We start from the raw sequence: 12927 nt of genomic DNA, 5'->3' as shown, positions 1-12927 counted from the left end.
CAGAAACCCAGCTCCACAGGAGGGCTGCCTCCACTGAGCTCCTGCACCAGGCAGTTCCCACTTAACACCAGAGTTACCTAAAGCTCCCACGGGGCCATTTGTGGTGTAATCCAAGTATTTCTGCTGTCCCAGGGCTAACAAGCTGCTCAGAGTCCCAGTTCCTATCCAGAGGCTAGTTATTCAACCTTCTTCTCTTTGCAATACAACCTTGAGTCATTGTCCTCTAGCCAAGCAAACTTTTAATTCTTACCCAGCCCAACTGCTGGAGATAAGGGGCTCCAGGAAACCATGTCCAGCATACCTTGATCCTGAGAGTTTAACTCCTCCGGCTTACATCCTTGCTGCATCCAGATCAGAGTCTAAAGCAGTTGGGGTCTGGACAACAGCTCCAGCCATGCCTGCCAGGGAGAGAACACATCAGCCCTGAGATGCTAAATTAAGCTGCTGAAAACAGAGGGCCATGTGATTTTGTGCAGTGTACCGCTTATCTGTCCTACTGCTCACAGGTCATGGAAGGCTCCCGTCCCTGCCCAGCAGCATTCATGCTTCCAGAACTAATGCAGGCAGAGGGCTGACACTCACCTTGCAGAGATTTGCTGCTCAGCAGCTTAACTGCAGCTGCCCTTCCTTACGCACAGAATTAAGCCAGAATTAAGACTGGCCACCACCATGCTGACACCGGCCTCCCACACGTCCCTAGGCAGCCATTTCCTCTTGGGCAAAACCATTTTAAAAGGTAAAAGCAACTGAAACATGCTTCCTTGTCCCTCACTGAGGGAGAGGCAGGAGAATTAATTTGTTTCTTGCGCCCCTTTACCAAACCGAATGTGAGAGTCATGTGCTCAGCACTTTTATTCTGCATATGCCTGTCAGACAAGCAAATCCAGAGGTAAAAGGTGGATGGAACCACAGAGCTGCTTCTCATCCTGCCACACAGTCCTGCTGTAGAGCACAGCCCGGCACCACACCTTGTTTTGGCTCACGGGCTGGAGTCTGGGCTCTCCCATGTGGAACAAGCAGCTCAGCAGGCAGCTGGTGGTGACTGTGCCATGCAGGCACCTGCAGCTGCTCGTTACATACATGCCCCCTTCTCCCATCTCCCCCTGACAGACAGACAAGGCTTTTCAGATGGTGATCACTTTTATTGATGTAAGGTGGTACACAAACAGATCAGTTTCTATCAGCCTCTCCACCTCCCCCAGGTTCGGGGAGAAGTTGGAGGAGTGGGGGAGACAAGGGAACAGAACTGGCCTCTCACTGCAGGATGCAGAGCTAAGCGGTGGTGAACAAGGGCAGGGGCTCCAACAAAGGAGAGTCCTGCTTCCCTAGGCAGCAGGGGGGCTGTGTGCTCGGCTTACTCCTTGGATGCCATGTGGACCATCAAGTCCACAACACGGTTGCTGTATCCATATTCATTATCATACCTGGGGACAGAAAACAAGTGCTGTCAGGGCTGACCCATTTCTTGCACCCGTTCTTCCATTCTTCCTGCTCCTCTGCCCCATCCCCAAAACAAATGAACTCCCATCCACCCTCTGGGGGCAGGAAGGAGGCAGCTACAGTAATTTCAGGTAAGAAACAATCTCACTCCACAGTGGGATTGGAGCCACTCTACACCACAGGGGTCTGTGCATCCACCTGGATCACCAGCAGTAACCAACAGCACCCAAATCTGTAACCTGTCTGTGCCAGCCCCCACATCCCCCAGGGCTGCACCTACCAGGAAACCAGCTTGACAAAATGGTCGTTCAGTGCAATGCCAGCACCCGCATCAAAGGTGGAGGAATGGCTGTCACCATTGAAGTCACAGGAGACAACCTGAAACAGAAGAAATTGTAACGCATATGGTTGCCCACAGCCTGAATCCCAAGTGCCCAAACCAGGATCCTGGCAATGCTGCTGCCAAGAGTCTTTTAGAAAAATGAGGCAAGTGCCAATAACCACAGGCCAAGAGCAGGCGTTCCTTACCTGGTCCTCTGTGTATGCCAGGATGCCCTTCAGGGGCCCATCAGCAGCAGCCTTCACTACCCTCTTGATATCATCATACTTGGCCTGAGAACAGACAGATGCACGGTGCTCAGATCCCAACTCACAAAATGTCCACGGGGACAGGGGAGGGAGGAGACACACATGGGCACACCCCAGCACGTGCTCTTTTCACAAAGATCACATCTTCAGGACAAGATGGATGCAGAGAGGGTAATTCCAGGTGCAAGACAGAGCTTAGAGGAAGGAGGGGCACATCTGGAAGTTGTTAGGACCTCATCCACAACACTTACTGGTTTTTCCAGACGGCAGGTCAGGTCCACAACAGAGACATTAGGGGTTGGCACACGGAAAGCCATTCCAGTAAGTTTCCTGTGAGAGACACGAGTCAGCAAGGAACGGCATCTGGCACTTCTCCGTCAGCCTAGGAATGTTCTGCCTCCTCCTGACACCCGAGAAGGGACAACACTCACCCATTGAGCTCAGGAATGACTTTTCCCACAGCCTTAGCAGCTCCAGTAGATGCTGGGATAATGTTCTGAGCAGCACCTCTACCATCCCTCCAGAGCTTCCCAGAGGGCCCATCCACTGTCTTCTGTGTGGCTGTGATGGCATGGACAGTGGTCTAAAGAAAGAGCACAGGACTAAGAACACAGCCAATACTCTCCAGCAACAGCATCCCAGGTGACACCGGGAGAACAGATGCCTTCCCTCTCACACGAGGGAATCTGTGGATAGGTCACCCTCCTCAGCACCAAGCTGCAGACCTACCATAAGACCCTCCACGATGCCAAAGTTGTCATGGATGACCTTGGCCAAGGGTGCCAGGCAGTTAGTAGTGCAGGAAGCATTGCTGGGGTAGAGAGATAAAGGCTCATCAGCCAGAGGCAACACGTCCACTGAGGTGAAGTGAGACTCCTGGCAGCTGGTAAGAGCTGCAGGCCAGAAAGCATGTTCCTCTCTCCTTACCTGACAATTTTCAGAGACTTGTCATACTTCTCATGGTTGACACCCATCACGAACATGGGAGCATCAGCAGAGGGGGCAGAGATGATCACACGCTTGGCACCACCCTTCAGGTGAGCCTGAAAAGAGAGATAAGAGATTACATAACTCAGGATCCTTCCAAGCTTGCTTCTTCAGATCTCTTCTTCACAGCTCCATTTTGAGCAGCTCTGTACATGGTGATATGCCCCACAGGCAGAAGCAGCACTATCCCGTTCTCTCCTGTGCCTATGTGACATACTCACCCCGGCCTTCTCCATGGTGGTGAAGACACCAGTGGACTCCACAACATATTCAGCACCAGCATCTGCCCACTTGATGTTGCTGGGGTCACGCCTAAGGAGGAACAAAATTTTAAGAGCTGCTCCATGACACACCTGCTTTCAATCTCCAGAGGTGCAATAGGGAAAAAAATACTTACTCCTGGAAGATGGTGATAGCATTCCCATTAATCACAAGTTTCCCATTCTCAGCCTTGACAGTGCCCCGGAAGTGGCCGTGAGTAGAGTCATATTTGAACATGTAAACCTAATAAAGAGAGGGGGAGTGAAAGGTCAGGCATTCAGGCTGCCATCATCCTCTAACACCCCGGGAAGCTACTAGAACAGATCCAGAGGAGCCCTACTCAGACAGGCCCAGAGGGGGCACTGCAAGGCAACTCACCATGTAGTTCAGATCAATGAAGGGATCGTTGATGGCCACCACTTGGACTTTGCCAGAGAGGATGGCAGCCCGGGTGACCAGGCGGCCAATGCGGCCAAATCTGGAGAGAGAAAGACAAGGGTGAGGAGGCACAACAGGGAACCTGCCCAGCTGGGAATGGGAGGCAGTTCTTGGCAGCCTTCCCTCGGGATCATCCACTGCTCCCTGCCCGGCAGGGTGGGAGGAAGCCCTGCAGCTCGTCCAAAGGCCAAGGCGCCCCGGTTAAAGATTAAGAGCGACCCCCGCCCCGGAAAGGTCAATCGCTAAATTTACTGAGAGCCCCGGGGATCCGGTTACTCCTCGGCCCGGCACGAGAAGGTCACATCCCCGGGGCCGCCATCGACACACGATCCACCAGGAGACCTTCTGGTGGGGGGCTGCAGGGATCCCTGAGAACTGGGGGGAAGGGGAAATTGGGGCAGCCGAGCAACGGCAGCCCCTTCCGGGGTGAGTCACCCCGAATCCGAAGGGAAATGAGTCAGCAGCACCGCTCTGCCCGGGGGGCGCCGGCGGAGCGGGACCGCCGGGATTCAACCTCTCCCTCTCCTCAAATCTTCCCCCTCGCCCTTGAGGCGACCTTGCCCCTCCTCCCCCATCGGCCCCCCCTAAATCCCTGCTGGCACCGCCGGCCCCGGCACTCACCCATTGACTCCGACTTTCACCATCTTTGCCTGTTCGGGATGTTCCTGCGGGCAAAAACCACCGGTGGGGGCATGAGGGGAACCGGCAATAACCGCCCCCGGCAGCCGCGCCGTTACCGTCCCACCCGCGCCGAGGGGCGAGCGAGGGGGCGCGGAGAGCGCCCGGGGGGGGGGGGGGGGGGAGGGAGGGATGGGGGGGGGGACCCCGCTCCGAGCTCGCCCCACCCCTCCCCCCCCCCGGGCGATCACTCCCCCGCCCCGGGCGATCAACCCGCCTCCCCCCCCGCGACAACCATCCGCCCCCTTCTACTCCTCCTCCTTAGGCGACCACCCCCCCCACCCCTATCCCTCCTCGCCTCACCGCCCCCCTCACGCCGCCCCCGCCATTTTGCGCCGCGCCGCCTTTGTGCCCGTGGGCCCCGCCGCCACGCGGCCCCGCTCCGCCCAGGGGCTGCCGCCGCCCCCGCCAGTGGGCGGTGAGCTTGTGTGGGGAGAGGGTTTCTCACACCCATCCCCCGCCGCCTCTCTCTCTCGCCCCGCGCATCTCCCCCGCCCCGTACCTGCTGCCTCCGAACCGCCTGGCGCGCAGTGAGAAGGTGGCGCAGCGCCGCTCCGCCGCCCTTTATAGCCGCGTGAGGGTAGGGCTGGGGCCCGCCCCGCCGCGACGCCGTCGAATGGCAGCGCGGGGGCCGAGTCGGGCTACGTGCGCCCGTGTTGCGGGCGCGGCCGCCGAAGACCCCCCCTGCTTCCCCCGCCCCGCCGCCCCCCGGTAACAAAGGCCCCGCGCCGGGAACGGGGGGTCCGCAGCGATCACCCTCCTGTCGAGCTACCCGAAGGGGGTTGTTGGTGGTGATGGCGGTGGTGAAAGATGCACCGGTCCTTGCGGGGAGGTGCCCCCAGGGCGGGGATGGGTGTCTTCGCCCCTGCCCGAGGGGGCGGGGAGGGACCCCCGGGTGATGGCTGGTCAGGGGCTGCTCCCGCCGGGCTCGCTGCCGCTCCGGAGGATGGTATGCGCTGCTTTCACCTGGTAACAAAGGGCAGGCAGCCGCCCGCCCCGGCTGCAGCCTGTGCCCCCTTGGATGGAGTAGTATCCAGTATCCGAAGGGACCTACAGGGAAGCCGGAGAGGGACTCGTTGTCAGGAGCTGTAGTCATAGGACGAGGAGTAATGGGTACAAATTGAAAAGGGGGAAATTTAGGATGGATATTAGGAAGAAATTCTTTACTGTGAGGGTGGTGAGGCACTGTTAACACGTTGCCCAGGGAGGTTGTGGATGCCCCAACCATGGCAGTGTTCCAAACCAGGCTGGATAAGGCCTTGAGCGACCTGCTCTAGTAGGAGGCGTCCGTGCACGTGGCACGGGGATTGGAACTGGATAATCTTTAAGGTCCACTCCAACCCCTTAACATTCCATGATTCTATGGCTGCAAGGGCAAAGGGACTGCAGGGATGCTGTGGTCACCCCGAGGGAGCAGCGTGTCTCTAAGCGTCCCCCATTCCCCCCGGCACGGGAGGTGTTAGCCGGTAGTTCTCCTGCCCCCAGCCTGGGACGCCCGTCTGGGTGGTTTATCCAGGGGTGCTCTGGACGGGGTACCTGGCCGGGCGCTGCCCCGGCAGGCCACGGACGGCAGCGTGAGCACCATCTTAATGAGGCACTGCGGCACTGCTGCCGCTGCCCGCGGGACGTGACGGCGGAAATCCTGCTCGTCTGCCGCCTTGGCCCGCCTTCCCCGGCTGCCTGCGAGGAGGAAGCGCTCCTGGCATGGCCGCTGCCCGGCTCCCCGCCCCCATGCTGGGCTCCCTCCCCGAGCCCTGCTGTCTGCATCCCCCGGCTCCGCGTGGGGCAGGTGCGGCGGGACAAACCCGTGCTAGGTACAACGCCCAGAGCACGCACAAACCCCAAAGCTCCCGTCCTGGAGGAAGGTGTGGGAATAGTGGGGATGCAAATCTGAAGTGACGGAGCCGGTGGAGGTGGTGGGGGCTGGAATGTCCCTCGGGCTGCTCGGCTGAGCAGGGCTTTGAGGATAAAGCGGGGGCAGGCTGGGGGAACCACGCAGGTAGTGGGGTGGGGGACAGAGAGGGGTCATGCACCTCAAACGTAACCCTACTCTTCTTATACCACTGCTATTCCCGGTGCTGCTGAGGGGCTGGTGGCTAAGTTTAGACCCAGCTGAGGTTACAACCTTTTCTTAAAGGCCAGGACATGGTGATGGCTCGCGGGGCACAGCAGCAGAGCTACCAACTCGTGCCGGGGTCCGTGGTGCCCCAGCCGCAGCCCACCGAGGGAGGCTCTCGGGGAAAGCTTCAGCGCAAACAGGAGGCCCCAGTGTTTGCTCTGGCGGGGGCAGAGTGCGGCCGGGGTGAGCCAACTCGGCCCGTGTGCCCCGTGCCCGGTCGATACCTCACCCGTGTCCGCCCCCCCGGCCGCACCGCGCCGCAGCCGCGCGTGCCGCACGCCCCACGCGGAATGGCGGCGGCAGGACCCGGCACGGCCTCGCGCGTGGGGCCGGGGGCGCCGGGCGGGCTCTGCCGCCGCCTCCCGCCCGCCCCCCGGCCGGGGGCAGCCACCGCCGAGCGCGGACGCGGCAAATCAGTACAGCTTGTTTAATGAGCGAGTCCTCAGGCACGGGGGGCAGGGAGGGGGCTGCCGGCGGAACGGGGGTTCAGCGGCCGCGAGGGGCAGCTGCGGAGCCGGACAGCTCTTTCTTGTACCGCCGTGCCGCTTCCTCGCTGCCGCTGCCTCCCTTCTTCGGGGCGGGAGCTTCAGGGCTTCGCGCAGCGCCGCGCCGGGCTGGTTCCCGAGCCGTGCAGGTTCCCGAGCCGTGCAGGTTCCCGAGGCTGGGTGCACTCCGGCTGCGGGGAAGCGGGCCCGGTGAGCCGCCCAGCGGCGTCCCGCCCGCCTGCTCTAGCCCCGGCCGGGCCCCAGCACAGCGCCGGCAGCCCGGGGCGTCCCTGGTCCCGGCCCTTGTCCCGGCGACTGGCCCCACAGCCTGCCCCGCTGCCCCCATCCCCTCGCTGTCTGTGTGCTCAAGTCTGCCCTGAACTTCCTTGCCAACTTGCTCGAGCCCGCACTGTTGGCCCTCTCACCTCGGGAGCCCTCCAAAGCTAACACCCCAAACCACTGAAGGTCCCGATTCGGTCCAGTTTCAGCCCAAAGCAACCCCTGGGCATGGCCTTCCAGGCCCAATCTCCAGGCAGTGCCCACTTGCGACTGGCAAGGTTCTTGCGCCAGAGGGATGGACGGGCAGCTCTAGCCCCAGATGGGAGGAAGGGGAGAGTGGAGGAGAGCAGCTGAGGACCAAAGCTGGAGCCCTCCTTTGTGTCCTCTTCGGTCAGCGTGGACTCGGGCTCCAGGGGCAACAATCGTGAAAGGAGCATCTGGGAAAAATAGAGGAGAGCGGGATGATGCCTGTGCTTCTGGTGGTAAGCCTTGTACCCCTGGTACCCCACTGCCCACATCCTCCTTAGGGCTCAGGCAGGACATAAAGTGATGCCTGCCCACAGCACTGTGCCTATGACATTGCACCCAGACACAGGGAAGAGCTTGACCAGCAGCTCCCACTGTCTGAAATGACTTTGCTGTCCGAAACAGCAGGCAGACAGCTCCTATGAGCTCTGCCTCTGGGCAGATTGCCCTGCTCTTGTGAAACTGCACACACATCCCACCCTGCCCTGGATTTAGAAGGTAACTGTCTTCAGTCCTTGCTCCTTTTGTGGCTGCTGAACACCTCTGTGTGCTCAGGCTGCTGTGCAGCATTTCATTTTTTCCAGACGGCTGCTGGGAAGGATGGGCCTGCCTCAAATACCTGCTGATAAAAGATGAGGGAGAGGCAGGAGCAGAGCAGGTGTGAGGAAGGGGGACTCCCCATCTGCTGGAAATCCTCTAGGTTAGCTATGCTGACTGTAAACCCCCAGCACTGCTGGGAGACAAGGGTTGGGGGGTGTGTTGGATACAGTGGAGGCATGGCATGGCTGCCCAGAGAAGCAGCCTGCGGGTGCCGTTCCACATCTGTCTCTCACATGGATGCTGAGCTAAGGCTGAAGATGCCTTTGTGCAGCTCTTAGTGGTAGCAAGTTAAGTGAAGCGGACACGGGCATCAGCAAGGAGCGAAAGTGGTGAGTCATAGCAGGATCAGTCTTGTGATTTTAGTTCATGTCCTGACTATTTCCCTGTGGCTTTCCCAGGGTGATGTAAAGGCAAGGTGCTGGGGCTCAGGTTAGGGTTTGGGTAAAGGGAGCTGGCTAGATTTGAAAGCCAAAAATATTATTGCTGTAATTGCTGAGGATAAAAGATTTACTCAAGTGAAGAAGCCCTTAGCTAGCATCCTGACAGGGCTCTTGGCCTTAAGGAGGGTCTTTAAGGGGGATAGTACTGAGCTTAGGGGCAAAACTCCTGGCCTAACAGAATGCATCTTCTCTCTGAAACATCAGAACCAGGCACTGAACATGATGAAAGACATGACTGTAATATCTGGTGGCTGCTGACACAGAGTGGGCTTAGAGGACCAGGCTCTGCTCTGTTAAAAGCTTTTGCAGAGCGCTAAAAAGCTTTTGTCTGTTTCCTGTCTGGAAATGCTGGTGCTCCTTAGGGGCTGGGTTGTAAAGTCAGCCTAGAGCTGAGTCTGCTGAAGGGGAGAGTCCAACAAGAATAGACAGCAGCCTCTTTTGTAGCTGGAATTTGCGACCACCTCTCATTCGAGGTTCAAACACAACCTCCCCTCCTCCTCCCCTCCTGAAATCAACCTCAGCTCTCTCCCAGTCCCTCCTACCTGTAGCCTCTGTCCTGGTAAGGACACAGTCTGAACACTGGCAGAGAGCAGAACCAAGAAGAGGAAAAATGAGCAAGGCCACGACTGAAGCCCCAGCATCTTCTTAGCCCAGGGCTGGCGGGAAGCAAGGCAGGACTTGCAGCATCCGTGTCGGATGTGGTCCCTTGCCCCTCTCTGCCTTTATAGCTTTCGTTCTGGCAGACGACTGGCCCCAGCTCCCTGCTGAACCACCCCCTGGAGCTCCTTAACCTTTCAGCCCTTTTGTCCAGGGTGATGTATTTCAGGGTGAGCTCAGCAAGACCCCTTCCTCTAAAGAAAAAGGACACAAAGGTGTTTACTGAGTGTCTGGAAAGACAAATGTGAGTTGAGCTGCTGCTGGCCAGGACCTGGAGGTGTCTGTCAGGGTCAGGGACGGGGTGACACTTTGAAACACGTCTCGAAAAGAGAATATTGAAGGCTGCATTGTGTCAGAGTATTAAACATAGTCCTCACAGGCAGAGTGCTGTTAATGCTGTTTCTCTAATCAGTGTAAGCATGAACTGCAGCTCAGCTAGAGCTAGGCACACTGCTGGCTGCACAGAGGGGACACAAATTCAGCTCTGTGACAACACAGGCTTTTGTTTTTAATATTTATATCTTGGTGAGACGGGCTCGGAATGAAGAGCTTCTGCTGCAGAAGATGGGTAAATTGCAGTACTATACAGAATTCATAGCAGTGACTGGAGCATGGGTCTAATACTATTTGGCATATAATTTGCAGGCTGTTTGTCCCAAGTCACCATCTGGAGGACTGGGCTGAGTTTCCAGAGGAACCGTCACAGAAAAGAGCTTGTCGAGACTCAGCTTGCACTTTGTCAAGCTCAGACACACAATGGGAGCAGGACAGCAAGGAGCAGATTCCTACCTCCTAAATCTTCTGGCCATTAGTTCCCCCCACTTTGTTTACATCTTCCATTTTACTGTAGTTTCTCACCAGCTGAACAAGGCAATGAGGTCACTGTTTGGAGATCAGGGTGCACAAGTCAGCCTGGGTGTGAAGACAGAAAGTAATCAGCAAAGTTTGACAGGGGAGAGGAATGGGGGGATCCCAGGATTAGCAATGGATGTGCTGGGAGAGTTTAGCAACACCCCAAACTTCCCTTTGTTCAGTACTGTTGCACAAAACAGTCAGATCATAACTTGACAGGAGGTGTTCTGCTGCCTGCTTTTGTGTATTTTTTTCAAGGAAAGAAGAAAATTGGAAAAAAGTCTTCTGCAGAGATAACAAAAGTCACAGTTCAGATATTTGCTCTGTCTCTCTTTCCCTCCTTCCCTCCCTTTCTTCCTTCCAAGCATTTTGCACTTGCAGATGCAGATTTTTGGGTCCATTTCTTCCCTGCCCAAGGAGACAAAGTTTTATGAACCATTTTGCATCCAGTCCATGGAAAGTGAGTAGGGGGCTTCAGTCTGGAGCACTGATGCTGGAAGCAGTGCTTTGCACAGGTGGGGACATCCAATTTTGTTAGCTCCACCCGATGGCTGCAACCCACGGCTGGTGCTGTTTCCAGAGCAATGTGATGCTCTGGTGATCCTGTCACCCTCTTACCTGGGCCAGCACATGGAGGGGCTCCCGAGGCCCCACTGAGACATTTGTGGGAAACAGAATTACTTTCATACCAACCATTTAATCTACAAAGCACAGGGCACTGCTGGAGAGTCGCGGGACGCACTCCCCGTGTGGGCGTTCGGATGGGGTGCCTGGGCACAAGCGGAGTACGGGATGTGTGCACACAGCCAGCCCCTCCTTGTGCTGGATGCAGTAGGGTATGGAGCTGTGTGGTGAGAAAGTTTCAGAGGGATGGAAAAGAAAGGAAGGATGGGAAATGAGTACATGTTCATGCTGCATGCAGGGTGTCCCAGAGGATGCTGTTCTGTACTTCCCAGTCACATGTGGCCATCCAGAAACAGCTGAGTCAGTGTGCTCGAGGACTCCTGCTGCCGCAGGACGGCCGCAGGCAGGCGCAGCTCTGCTGGAACGCCCCGGTTGCATGAGTCAGAGTCAGTCCTTTCCTGAGTGAAAGGTAAGTGCAAAAGCAACAACGCTTTGGTTTTGATACAAAATGTAGCAAGTTTGATCTGTCATCCCTTGAATGGGGTGGCCCCCATACTGCAAGAGGAATGCCAGAAATGTGTTTGCATCTGCTCCAAAATTCCAGTCCACTTGCACAAAAACTGAGCCCTGCAGGTGGACAGGCTCTGAGAACTCAAATGACAAGTGCCCTCCTTGGATTCAGCAAGAGCTGGGGCTGGCAAGAGGGAAAGAGCCATCACTCTCCCATATCAAGCAAGAAACTTTAGAGACTGCAGAAAATTTGCAAATTTTCTTGCAGATTCTTTGTATGTTCTTCCAAATCCAGCAAAGCCTGGATAAAATGCAGGTGCTCAGTGACACAGGTGCCGTGACACTGCAGCTGCTCTGCATCCCAGATCCTTGCTGGGACTGCAGTCGAACTGAATAGTTACTCTGACATGTCCTGGCAATGACTGTGAAGTGAAAAGGCTTTGGCAGACGAGTCCCCAATTGCCCCAGTTTTCTCAGACTCAAATAGGTTATTGTCCTTCTTTCCTCTCTGATGCTAACAAGTTTCCTTTATAAAAACCCTTCCCCCTTGGATGCTGGGGCACTGACTCTAGAGCTTGCAAGACCAGAAAAGTGGTCTCCTGCTGAATCACAATCAGCCTTGTACAAACAGTTGCTTATATAGGGAAGGAGCAGGGGAACTGGAGACTGGGAGATCTGAGAACTGAGTGAAGTACCCTGAAGGAACACTCCTTGGCCCAAAGTGATAGAAAGGGATGATGATTGCTGCAGGCTCTAGAAGCATACAATATCCACATTCACTGGTACCATTTGTAGGAGTTCAGAGCAACCATGGTCAGGAGTCCCTACAGAATGGAAACACCATTGATCTTAGCACTGAGTAATCCCACTGCCTCAGGAGCAAGGGAGTGGGATTACTCCTTCAGCAGTGAGTTCTGGTCACTGTGGTAGCCACCAAAATATATATTTGTGAGGAACAGAAGGGCAGCAAATATCTACTTAAGGCTGTAGCCACTGTGTAACTTCCCAAACCCCTCTTGGGTTTTGCCTCATCTTTCTTCAGGATTTCCTTTGTCAATGACACAGGGCTGCTAATTCTTCCCATGTCAGAAGAGGACAGTGAGGAGAGGACCTGAACAGCCTGCAGAAAGGGACCAATCAGAGCTCTCACTCACTGACTTTTCACTCACTTGCCCAGGCAGAGCAGTGTCTGGGACTGAGCAAAGGATACACTGCACAGCAGTGAAGGAGCCAGCATGTCAGTCCAGTCACTGATTGCCAAACCCTCCTTCCAGAAAGGTGACTGTGTGGATCTCCTGAAGGAAAAAGTTCAACATTTGCAGTGGAGAAGTATGGCCCAAAGGTGAGCCAATACTTAGTTTTAGGGCCACCTCACTTCCTCTATATACCCATTCATATCTCCCTACTACCTCATTGTCAACATATTATCTCACATCTACGCAAGATTTATTGCTTGTAAAGCCTTGAGCCTGGGCAGACATCCATATCTGCTGTCCTGTTCTTTTTTTATTCCCATATGTGAGTGTCATACCCTGTGGGTGGTGGAGGAATCACGTATGGTGTGCATGACTGTATTTACTGTCAATGCTGTAGCTGCTCTGCCTCCTGAAGCCTTCACTGAATATTATATCAGGGAGGAGGGGAGAGGGACAATATTGCTGTAGCTTTCCGATCTTTGTATTTCACGTGATTGTCCTGTTGCTACTGGTGTGTTCTGGAGTTG

At 56.0% G+C, this 12927-nt stretch overlaps 2 protein-coding genes across 2 annotated transcripts; both read right to left on the bottom strand.

Moving 5' to 3' along the window:
- Positions 1 to 1121: 1121 nt before the first annotated feature.
- Positions 1122 to 4966, bottom strand: GAPDH (glyceraldehyde-3-phosphate dehydrogenase). Its single transcript, XM_082277704.1, has 12 exons — positions 4895 to 4966; positions 4336 to 4379; positions 3655 to 3754; positions 3413 to 3519; positions 3237 to 3327; positions 2956 to 3071; positions 2758 to 2839; positions 2460 to 2611; positions 2280 to 2358; positions 1969 to 2052; positions 1721 to 1818; positions 1122 to 1424 (listed from the first exon to the last, which is right to left on the bottom strand). The coding sequence occupies exons 2-12, from the start codon at positions 4356 to 4358 to the stop codon at positions 1355 to 1357; spliced, it is 1002 nt and encodes a 333-aa protein (XP_082133830.1). The 5' UTR covers positions 4359 to 4379; positions 4895 to 4966; the 3' UTR covers positions 1122 to 1354.
- A 2473-nt stretch (positions 4967 to 7439) lies between these two features.
- LOC309570979 (C-type natriuretic peptide 2-like) lies at positions 7440 to 9202 on the bottom strand (the record flags this gene model as incomplete). The annotated part of the gene is made up of 2 exons (XM_082278091.1): positions 7440 to 7712; positions 9104 to 9202. 2 exons carry the CDS (start codon positions 9200 to 9202, stop codon positions 7440 to 7442), a joined length of 372 nt encoding a protein of 123 aa, XP_082134217.1.
- Positions 9203 to 12927: the final 3725 nt, after the last annotated feature.

The sequence above is a fragment of the Coloeus monedula genome, assembly GCF_965178545.1.
Source record: "Coloeus monedula genome assembly, chromosome: 3".
NCBI lineage: Eukaryota > Metazoa > Chordata > Aves > Passeriformes > Corvidae > Coloeus > Coloeus monedula.
Note: the sequence above shows the minus strand (reverse complement) of the source record. Positions and strands in the feature narration are given on the sequence as shown.

Excerpts from the sequence above, each read along its gene's own strand:
- GAPDH (XM_082277704.1), bottom strand. The coding sequence starts at position 4,358 with ATGGTGAAAGTCGGAGTCAATGG. Across the intron at positions 2,053-2,279 it reads CCTGCCGTCTGGAAAAACCA|GCCAAGTATGATGATATCAA; the intron begins GTAAGTGTTGTG and ends GTCTGTTCTCAG. Across the intron at positions 1,819-1,968 it reads TGGCATACACAGAGGACCAG|GTTGTCTCCTGTGACTTCAA; the intron begins GTAAGGAACGCC and ends CTTCTGTTTCAG.